General features: G+C 38.1%; 1 protein-coding gene across 1 annotated transcript in view; it reads left to right on the top strand.

Moving 5' to 3' along the window:
- ncf4 (neutrophil cytosolic factor 4) overlaps nt 1-3,955 on the top strand; it is a 32,666-nt gene extending 28,711 nt beyond the window's left edge. Inside the window, exons 9-10 of the mRNA XM_044187161.1 lie at nt 713-778; nt 3,557-3,955. Coding sequence (XP_044043096.1) covers nt 713-778; nt 3,557-3,764 — 274 coding nt within the window. The 3' untranslated portion in view covers nt 3,765-3,955. The remainder of the gene's footprint in view (nt 1-712; nt 779-3,556) is intronic.
- The last annotated feature ends 8,194 nt before the right edge of the window (nt 3,956-12,149 follow it).

The following is a 12,149-nucleotide window of genomic DNA, read 5'->3' as shown; positions in this document are numbered from 1 at the left end:
TGAACTTTCTACTGTGTAGATGTCATAAGTTACAGAACAAATTGTGGGGAAAAGTAAGTTAAGGGTAACTCAACACCCCAGACTTCAGGTTTAATATACAAGACACAAGATTCAAGATAGATTTATTGATCATTTTACAACACAGGGTTGTATTATGAGATTTTGTTTTGTAGTTCCCTTTATGCTACTCAAAAAAATAGTATACAGTAGATCAGTGAATAAATAATAAATCATATATGTCATAATATGATCAACTGTACAGTTTTATCCAAACTAGCGCTAACAGGCCTTTAAAAGTTTAGATTGCAATTTGTAGAAATCTATTACAGTCTGAATGCTTTTTTGTTTTCCCTCAGAAATAAAAGGAATGTTTTAAGTCAACAAAATCAAAAGTGAATCACTCCACACCAGGGGGTATTCATATTCTTCAATAGCTCATGTTAATAAAATAACAAATGCAACTGTGAGATGTTACTGTGAATGCTGTGCACAAAGCAATTCTACTTTATGGAGGGATTTTTTTCAATCTTAATTGCCTTCATTCAGATATTTTTAGATTTAGATATTTTAGAACAGTAAACATTGTATTGAGTGTAGTTGTTGAATTTATTGCTACATATCTGGTAATTACACCTTTAGGAGTGAATCTTTCAGGCCGGTCTAAATTTAGTAAATCTGCTTTAAGTAGATGACCGTGTGTTCCTTCTTACAGAGATGTGTGTGTACAAGAGAATCTCACTATCCAGCCGAGGTACAAAGACCTACTGTCTCGTATGAGGTAAGTGTATACCAAAATCTAGACCTTTCTGTAACTCGCTATCACTTTTTTTTTAAGTAGCGCTGGAGCCGTTTTTAGGGAGAAACAAAGGATTTGATGGACAATTAAAAGTGTGTGTTTTATGTCATGTTTTTATTTCATTTACACCCATGTGGGAAACGGTGTGTGAGGATCAATTTTGTGGGTGTTAAAAGCTGACTGTTGTTTGGTTGTGGAGGGGAAAATTATTGTATGCAACCTCACACCTGTGAGTGCATTACAACACCTTCCAAAAAATGTGATAATGGAACATAAAACTGACATATCTGATGAAGGCAGTGAAGAATGGGACACTTACACTATTTTTGTCATGAAAACCTTCAAATTCTCACATCATAATCACATTAACAATCTTATGGAAGCCTTTTCCCAGTTTCCTACTTCTTGTTCTTTGTGTCACAGAATTACATCAATGAAAAAAGCACAAATTGTTGACTGGCAATCTTTGACCTAAGCTTTGTAAAGCATTAGTGGAGTGTTTAACATGTTTCATGGAAGTCATTTTTATAAATTAGACATTGAGAGATGGTGATTTAAATTACAAATTTAAGCATTTTGTTCTTCAATCTTTGCACCGCAGAGCAGATTTCCATATCTGGTGTTCGTCCTGGAGATGTACTGATGACCGTTGTCACCACCCGTTCAGCATTTCACTCCCTCAGTATTTTTTGTGTTTTAATTCCAGAACAAACAAGGATGAGTAAAAGTCCATTAATTCACTTGTCTGCAGCCAATTTAGCCGCTGTGCACTGCAAACCTGCAAATTGCCAGTTGCCAATCATCACCACTCGTCAAATAAATTCCTGCAGGACCTCCGACTCCCCCACCCCCCCTCCCACAATGCCACCATCACCGGATGCATATGCCCATTACACTAACATATGTGTTCTACTCTGTCTTTTTCTCTTTCATTCTCCCTCTCCCTCTATCTCTCATTATCTGGTTAATTTAGATAGGTGAGCGCTATGGTGATTAGCCCTCCCCATTCATAATCAGTTCATTTCTTCCTCTTATCTGCTCATTATTGTTTTTCTGTGTTCAGGCCTATTGTGCCCTGGAGTAGGATGGATGAGACCCTGGTCTTGAGTTTTAATATGGCTTAGCACTTGATAAAGGGAGGGGGAGAATGAAGAGAACGGGGGAGGAGATGGTGGTGGTGGTGGAGGTATGAGGAGATAGTAAGTAGGAAAAAAGAAGAGAGAGGATTGCGTCGTGTAAAACAGGAAAAGGAAGAATCAAAGAAATAGTGAGGAAGGTGTGTAGCAACTGAAAATGTTGCTAAACTACTAGATAATGAAATAAATAAATATAATAACTTGCCTCAAATATAATTTAGTCTAAAATTGAATAAAACCAATGAATTTAATAAGCTGTCACATAGTATCACATCACATTAACTTGTGATTATTACTGATTTTGTTTCTTCTATGATTTTAAGTTTGCAAGAGTATTATTAACATGTTTTAACGCATGTTAACACATTTAAAACACTTAATAATAGTGTGGCATTTCATCACACTCACTGTCAGTGTTGTATCAGCTGATACAAGCAGAGAGAACCTTCAACAATGCTGCTGATACTACCCTCACCACCATCAAATATTTGACAAACTGAATATTATACACATTGTGACCAAAATACTACTAAAATATGTTTCTACAGGACTCAGATTGGAAATCCATGTCCTCTAAAGAGAAAATGTCACTTGTCCTTTTATTGCTGGTGGCAAGAAGTGACTTTGACTATTTCTTTGCATGACCTTCATCAGATGTAATACTTCACCATGTTGTGCCTCCAGGAATCCTGTAGAAAACCTGATAAACTGTAACTGTGTGTCTCTATTTCTGCATATTTTTTTCTCTATGTCTCTCCTTTTAATTCCTGGACACAAACATTACTGTCTGTTCATGCAAAAAAAAAAAAAAAATGTGAATATAGAGAAGGTGGTGCAGTTGTCAAACTTCATATATGCACTTATTACCCAATCCCTTTGTTCCAGCACATGTTTTCTTGGTGCTGTTTCTCACAACAAAAATATAACTAAACTGTAATATATCATATATTAACAAAGGCCTTGTGGGGGCAGTCATTTCCTTTACTGGAAGCATGGTTTAGGGCTTTCTTATAATGCTGTCATTAAATATCTTTATTGCTTTAAACAAAGTAACCACTTAATATAAAATGAACATATTAAAGCATGGTAGAAAAGGTTTCAGTCGTAGTCATCTGGACACTGTTGGACGGGAACTGTTCCCGTCCAATTTTTTCACAATTGAGAATGACTTCCGGATGGGAGCCGAAACGTCTTGATTCTGAAAACAGTGTCCAGATGACTACGACTGAAACCTTTTCTACGATAGAACACTCCTGTACGAATGAGGGACTACACCGTCATATTAAAGCATGTTTATTCTGAATATGTACCCCTACACAATAATAATAAAATAATGATAATAATAAAATACAAATCCTTATAAAAGAAATAAAAGTAAGACAAAATAAAATAGGAATAGAAACAAAGAAATATTGGTAAATTAATACATAGATTAATTGATGCTTTTCTGTATCTAGCATAACAAGAAGCTAAAAAGACGTGATTCTAATTGATTTATTTGGTTTAAACCTGAGTCTGACTGCTGTGATGGATTTTTCTCAAATGATTAAAAGTAAAAATGGAAACATGAAATCGGGGTTAAAATATCTGATGTCATTCTCTCTCTGTCCTTGTCTCTCTTCAGGAATGTCTTCAAGGAGGATGACATCGCCCTGAACTACCGCGACCCCGAGGGCGACCTCATCCGTATCCTCGACGACGAGGACGTCCAGCTGATGATCAAGGAGAGCAGAGGTCAGCAGGGAAAAGTCAAGAGACCTGTCAATCAGTTTCCATGGGAACTGCACGTGACCTTGGCCTCTGACTTTTCTGTTTACAACGCTGAGGCCTGAGAGAGTGGAACTCAAGGGAAGTAGAGAAGATATTAAGTATTCTTATATCAAAACAATGAATTTTGCCAAGTGAAAATTGTTGCTCTCAGCCTTATTCGTGTTTAAAAGTCACTGCTGTTTCAGTTAATGTCTGATACATTTTACTTATTAATAGTAATTAACAAGTCAATTAATAAAATGTTTATATTTTGCATGCTTTAGTGTTTTTTCTTGTTGGAAGTTGCTGCCATCAGTTGCTGTACACTGGAGAAGCAGAGCAGTACACAGCCTGGTATACGCAGTGTTAGCCTGGGAGTCTCAGCTCAAGGCAAAGAAAACAGGTCAACTCACACATTTGCGGATCTCAGGGATGGCAGGAGTAAAAAGAGGCATACCTGAAGTGGGGCTGTTTTTCTAGCTCTTGAAGATAAATACTTTTAAATACACTTCTCATTCATTATTATTATTATTATTATTATTATTATTATTATTATTATTATCATTATAAGGCTATTTAAATTATTCTTTAAGTATACACATGTACAAATCGTATGTACATACGTGTACAATTTCAACAATGAAAATCTGTGGTAAATATTCTAAATGCAATTAACTATTCCAGGAGCTTTTGACCGTACCCCACAGTCTTCTTGTCATGTGCATGTCATCACACAACAAAGTTTTCTACTTGTCACGTGATGACAGGTTGTCGTAAATGGGGAAGGCTGTGAGATACAGTTGAAAGCTCCAGGAATAGCTAAGTAATTGGACCTTGTATTTAGAATATTTACCATACATATGTGTCCCCAAGGTTGAGAATGAATCTCCACTCTCAAGATAATGAAAATAGTTGTTTGTTGCAACCTTATTAGCAATTGCACTGACCTTTCCTCCTCTTTCTCAATGGATCCTCAAACTATTCTCCACTTAATCTGCAGCATCCCAGCAGTCTCTTCTCTTTTTTGGATAAAGCTAAACTGACATGTTTTAACATAATCTGTCAAGCTGCTTCTTGCCAGATCATTCTGTGCACCTTTCGAGAGGTGAACGGGGATCAAAATCTTCCCAAACAAAATCATCATTGAGTATTGATCAACCAACTATAGATATTTAGTATTAATTTGGTGCTACAAGGGAAAATCATAACTTAAAGATGGACCCTTAAGTCTTTCCTCCAAGGCTCTGTCTCGCTCACACCCTGCATTCACATTTCATCCATGTGTCTGCATTTCATTCACACTCGCCTCAGGAAATTCAAATATTGTATTGCCTTTGCTGGCAGGACAGTTTTTCCTTATCTCTAATGCAAAGTTATTCCCCTCATATTCCTTTTTAACAACCTCTCCCAGGCTTTGTGGGAGTTATGCATCTTTAAAAGTTGCTTATCGCACCAGAGGCGACTGATACTTGCCCATACTTAAGTGTAAACGCCCTTATTTTGTTGAGTATTCAGGTGTGTATTTTGTTCTTTTTCTAGGAGCAAGCATTATTGGAAAAGTGACAAATCCAGAAGGAACACATGCATGTTGATTCTGTGATGGATTGGATCAGACAGCAAATTTACATCTTTTTATGCTTTTTATACTGAGAAGAGACATTTTATTGTCAATTTGGGGAGAAATCTAACATATTTTAGACAAGTGTCCAAAACAACAGTTCTTTTGGAACAGCTAAAACCCAGTTAATTCTCTATCCTAAAAAACAGCTGGGATCCCTGGACACATGTTGGTGTAAATGGTGGTTTTTCAGGTGGTAATGGGTTTTTTGGTGATGATCTGATCCTGTGAGACTCAGCACATTGCCCTTCATGGCACAGACCTGGATGCACATCACTACAGGGGGAATTAAATGGATAAAGGGGACATGTCTTGATAAACCAGTTTGTCTGTGTGATAACTTTATATACAAATCGCTCAGTTTCCAATTACATCTATTGCCTTTTTCATTTCTAAAGAGCGAGTGAGATTTCCCTATTTCCAGTCACTGACAAGCACTGTGACATTAGTTTGACCTTGACATTGCTGGAGTGAAATAAACACAATGTGGTACTTTGTGATTTCACTCAAAATGCAGCCATACCTCATGACCACAATCACTTTTTACTGCATATGTTAATGCTTTTGCCGCATGAGGCTTTGTGATTGCTTTCAGTCACTGCTTTGTTTTAGTTGAGATAAAAGGAAGCCGCCACCATAGAGGTAACCTGCTATCACATTTTCCACTTACTGATGCTTTCATCCAGGGAAACTTAACGCTGAGTGAGCATGCAAGGCATCCTGTTCAAGGACACTGCTTACTGAAGGACAATCTGGGGGTCTGGTCTCCTTGTTTAGGTTAAGCTTTTAAGACGGATTTTCCTAACGTTTAATAAAACATCATGATTATAACCATTATTATTCATTTTAAGGGTAGCTGTGATTGTAAATGCTCTTTATACTCTGCTGCTGAGAAATGTTTGTTGATGTTGAAAATGCTGATACTGTCACATAATAAGCAAAGCATTTTCAAAGTTGTTTTACCTGGTCAGTTGATGGCATTTTCACAGCATAACAACAATGAACAGGTGAAACCTCACAACGTTGATCTCATCTTTTGTTTGTGTAACTTCCTGTTATAGGAATAGTTTAACATTTGGGAAAATATGCTAATTCACCTTCTTGCCAAGAGTTAGATAAGAAGATCGATACCACTATAATGTCTGTCTGGTAAATATGAAGCTACTGCCAGTAGCCAGTTAGCTTAGCTTAGCATAAAGACTGGAAGCAGCTAGCCTGGGTGCAGTGACTTTCTGGAGTCTTGTCACCACAGTGAGATTGTCAGCCGACCAGGAAGTCACTGTGCACTGCCAAGGAGTAGTGATCTGTTTTTGCACAGATTACACAAATGAGATAAAACATGTTGATTAGTGACATGTAGAGGAGCTAGCAGATGGATTTTGTTACCTTTGGAAAGAACCAGGCTGTTTCACTCTGTTTCCAGTCTTCATGCTAAGGTAATCAGCTGCTGGCAGTAGCATACTGATATGAGAATGCTATTGATATTTTCATCTAACTCTTGGCGAATAAGTGTATTTCCCAAAATGTTTGCCTATTTCTTTAAAAGATACAGACTTCAGCTATGATAGATAAAGCAAAAATAACATCATTTTGTAAATGCCACTTACCTAACTGGGAAAAATATCATATCAGTATCTAAATAAGTGCCTAAATAAATAGCCATGGTGGAAAATATTTCATTCATTTATCAGGTTAGGAAGCTATCCAGCTGTAAGCTTATATACTAGGCTAATTTACCAACCTATTGTATTGCTATTGTATGCTTCAGCAGTGTGTTCTGGCATTAACGTACACTGATGGGACTGATTGAAAAACTTAAATCAAATTTTAAACTTTGAAAACACAACGGCAAAAATACGTCAGATTTTGGTGATACTGGAGCAATGATTAATCTTAGAGGGTGGTGACTGCATCATTCTGTCACTTTCACGCTTTGTATCTCTCTCTCTCTGTCAGTTTCAGTCTCTCTATGCCTCATAACCTACCCTGAGAGAAAGGGCAGACTATTTAAGTAGCATGTTCAACCTTTGCCCAGAATTTAATTATCAACATTCGTCTTTGCTGCCACGATGGCCTGTTGTACATGTAATTAAGCTCATAATGAATATCATTAGGGCCAAAGTCATGTCAGCCTACGAACTAGCCATGTACCATGAACCGTCAATGAAACATGGTGCACATGCTCAAGCAGGAGACAGTTGGAAAGGAATGAAATTAATTTTGTAGTTTGAATCAGTTTCTGTATACTGTAATATATGCATGGCAGCCAAACTGTGGAGTTCTGTGAGTAAGCAAAATCAGCAGGTTTATTTAAGCTCTTAAATATTACACTGGACCTAGCATTTCTAAGTCAACATGAACCCTAGAGGGTGACATGCTGAAAACCGGTGAATGATGCCTGCTGGTACTCAGGGTGTCTGACTGGTTCGCTGTAGGCTTGTTAACCTGAGCAGCAGGCTGACAGTGGACAGAGGAAACTCTGTGCTCGAATATCTGAAACACCAGGGTTTTAGACTCAGTGAAAAGGACTGCAGAGTTTGTGAGGACACAGGCAAGAGGTGGGCCAGCAGTGAAGTAGAGAAAAAAGCCAAAAGAGATGTGGTAAAGAGGTAGCTAGTAGAGTTGGAAACAGGCAGAGGGCTACACTGGGAATCACCAGGAGGAACTGGAATACAACTGGAATATAACAAAGATAAGAGCTGGAGCAATGGACTGACCCGGCCACAGGAGCCCAGGAACAAACCAGGGTTCAGAGGACACCAGCCGGAGTGCGGTGAGAGCTGCTGTACTGACACGTCTTTTGTGGACACAGTGGGTCTGCTGAGTCCATATTTGGCAACAGACTGGACTCAAATGTAGACAAAAGGTCTCATCAAGTAAGCTTAACAGGCAGTTAACGTTTCTCTAATGTCATGTTCACAAAAACTAATTGCCAACTAATAGTTGGCAATGGAGGGCAGGAGTCAAACAAATCTGAAGAGGCTGTGGCAGAAAAGCAGGGAATAACAGGCAAACAGCAGGTCAAACAGGCTGGCAACAGGCAAACAGGTCACAAAAATGGTGGTGAAAGGGCCTGCCTTTCTGCAGGCACCAGTGACCTTGTGGCACTTGTGTCAGGATGAATTTGAAACTGAGCATGGTGGCACTCAGTAGCTTCTCCTTGATCTACTGTGGCTTGGATTGTACCTCATTTGTACGTCACTTTGAACAAAAGCATCTCCCAAACGAATAAAGGTTTCAGCCAGGTAACAGGCTAACGGGGAACAGACAACACGAATGAAGAAAATGCATAAGTTAGAAAGGCAACATAGATGATCTGGTAAAGAAGTTTAGTGAATAAACTACTGTCTTCTGTATAAACCACCAGATCACAGTAACTGGTACTATTCTGCCTAAAACCCAATGGCCCCAGAGGGGGGAAATTCATCTTATTGACCTTTACCCTCCACAAATGAGTAAGAGAGTAGTCAGCTAGAAAACATCTCCATTCGGTCACCATTTGAGATGCAGTTAGTGCAGATACTGGGTTTCATGTCAAAGAGATTGTGGTTGGTCACCTTCCTGAGTGACTGGTGAAATAGACTAATGTAACAGACTCGGCCTAAATTTACCAACATGTGGTTGGTGGATGGTGTTAATTTCCCCACACTGGTTCCTGTATGCGTTCTAGCTCCCTCCATTTTGTCCCTGTCTCCTTTACCGTCCCTGACCTTTCTTTCACCCTCTCTTCTTCGCTCTCCCTTGTTATTTCTCCCATTTGGCAACTCCAGTAATATAAATCTTCACTTAGTGGAATAACAGTTTTCCACTTACAGTAGGTACCCACTCACAATAGCCCAAGAGGTAGTTAAATCACATCATAAGTTACTGTCCCTGCTCTGGCTGTTTTTCACTGCAGTTGTTTTGGAAGATTGCTTTTTTCAAAATCACATTACTCTACATCCAAATTGCTTTTGGAAGAGCTTTGCAGTGGAGAGGATATCCATTTAAAGTTGCCTGATAAGGTAAATCCTGCCATTAGTTTGAGTTATGTAGCTTTTTAAAATAGTTTTTGGGAGCTTTTTGTAGAAGGTGGGCTAAACATTTGTTGAACATGTGCCTTTACAATAGCATGCTTTGATAAGTGTATAGCTTTGTCCCACATGAATTCTGTATAGCTGCTTAATTTAAACCATGTTTTGAGTGTTGCATTCACACTATTCCATTTAATAATATGGAATATTGTGCCATAGTGCTAGAAATACAGAATCAGAAATACTTTATTGATCCCCGAGGGGAAACTCTTTAAAATTATACATACACACAAGTTACTCAAGTTTGGAAGAAAAAGGAAAGCTAAAAGTTGGAAAAAGTAAGACGACGAGACGGAGCTACGGCAACAGGCAGCATGCAGGCTGGCACATGTGCACTACAGAAGTGTAAGTAAGTAAGCAATAGTAGCATATTTAGGATGGTGGAATGAATGCTCCAGCATCAGCTCTGAAAATGAATTACAAAAGGTAATTAATCCAAAGGGAATTATTTTTGTTTGCTATTTGTAAAGGTTTAATATTTGCAGTTGGCACTAAAATCTCAAGCTGTGTCAAAAATCACTTCCTCATTTAGTCATTCACTACTCCCTATGTAATAGGCACTATATGATTTAATCTATACTGAGCAGTGAATTGAGATTTCAGACACTTATGAATCATTATTATTGATGTCATCACTGACAGCTGTTGAGTTGCACAATGGTAATTTCGTATCTATAAAATCCGGAGCATTGCACTGTGTGATTGGACTTCTTTTACTACTTCTTTTACTACACTGTCAAAATAGTGCCTTGAAAATAATAGTAGTGTTCATGATAACATTATATAATATGAAGCTCTTACTAACGCTAATGGATTTTATCAGGTTTGATTGTAACGCTTTATTTGTAAAGCTTCTGCTCACAGTCTGCAAAAGTTATAAAGCACTTAAAGGGGCACTACACCAATTTTGTACATCAGATTCACTTGTGATGTGGAGTACTGCCCAACCAGTTGTAATATGTTTTATGTCGTTCTTGAGAAGCTTTCTAAAGTCTGAGAAATTAACCCTGATGATGTTGGAGACCTAAACATTTTGATGTAAGGCCTGCATTACAAACTTAAAGTGTGGAGTTTCAGACAGTCTTTCCTCAAAGACATTCATGGTGTTGCACTTGGTTGTACACATGAAGCATGATGGAAGAACTTATATGAAAAATAAAGAAAGAGAGTTTGAGAGAGAGGTCCTGCCTTAGTGTTGAGCCTCTGCACACCTGGCCAATCGCAAAGCGGGGCGTACTTGTTGGACTTGTCTGTTTCAAAAAGTTGAAAAAATTGTAAGGGGGGGTTTTAAAAGTTGTCAGACAATCTGACAAGCACCTTGCAGCTCCTTGCAGCCTTCAGTTCCAGTCTTATAATTCAGTTTACAAACTCTGAGTTACATCACCTGCTGATATGTATCACCCAGAGTGTTACAGATGTATATTTTCATGTTGAATTATCAAGGAACGGCTCCTGACACTGAGAGCACAACTGTCAGTATTGAATTTAGAACTTTATCTTTCATCTGATAAGTATGAGTCTCAGTAATTTGACAAAAAAGAACCCTCTCTCCTCTGCGTTGATCCTCTCAGATCAGCTATAGTGCTGTGAAGTGCTGCCTCTCATTGGACTTCATAAGGTACTGCAGACTCAGCTGACAGTAGTGTAATTGTTGGTGTTAATTGATGCAGTAACCTTTTCTGATTCACAGTTTACAGGATTTTTTGTTGGTGAGATTTCACAGGTTACAGGAGAGCAGCAGCACAGTGTTGTGCTATATTTCTGCTGATGAAAGACAGTGATGAATGATTGTTAATGGTGACATAGAGCCAAAACAAAGATGAATAAGATGTGTGAATGATTTGTTTGCATCTGTTTTCTCTTAGTCTCTAAATTTGTAAATGTACAGTATGACCACACACACACACACACATATACACACACAGATGGTGAGAGATGGATCGGCCCGTCTGCTCCTGGTTTTCGGCGATGAGTTCAATCCATCTTTATCTCATTCTATTCCACCCAGCAGACATTCACCCTCCTCATCCGCATTTATGATCATGAAGAGATCTGTCATACTACTCGCACCCACACACACACACGACCACGTGCTTCAGACAGATTTACAAGCGTTGGATAAAACATGAGTCCATTTAACATTTGGTTTGGAAGAGGGGAATCGAGAACATGGAGTAGTAATAAGAGTTCAAGACAATACATGATAATAGGCTACATACGCTATAAGAATCCTGTCACATAAAAAAAACTCAGTGACAGTTTATTTTTAATTCTTCCATCTAATACCACTAATATTTGGTGGATTATTTTCACAGATGAACTTAAGTCATTAACTCGACTTGATTCTGTGAACTTGTGACAATTGTGTGCTGCAGGGTCACTATCACCATCATCATCTTTGATGCATATATCATTAAATATATTGAGATATCACAGGGGAAAAAAACATGACAGATAAGATGTTATTTGTTATCAAAAACAACCCTTTGATCAATGTCAAGGTTTTACAGAGAAAAACCTTTAAAGGCCCTTTATTGTGTTTAAAAATGGTATTAAATGGTAAGCATTTGAAAAATATATTAGCACACCCCTAGACTGTAATTGGTCAACAACACCAGGTAATTGAATAAATATAAACATGAGTTCCTGAACAGTGACCTGATTGAATAGATTCATTGATTCTTTAGTCAGCAGAAGTAATCGGAGCTGGGATAAACCCATCTCAGTTGGATGTTCTGAAACTTGATGAAAATAAAAATAGTTAAATAAAAACTATG

This window comes from Siniperca chuatsi, linkage group LG3 (assembly GCF_020085105.1).
Source record: "Siniperca chuatsi isolate FFG_IHB_CAS linkage group LG3, ASM2008510v1, whole genome shotgun sequence".
Classification (NCBI taxonomy): domain Eukaryota; kingdom Metazoa; phylum Chordata; class Actinopteri; order Centrarchiformes; family Sinipercidae; genus Siniperca; species Siniperca chuatsi.
Note: the sequence above shows the minus strand (reverse complement) of the source record. Positions and strands in the feature narration are given on the sequence as shown.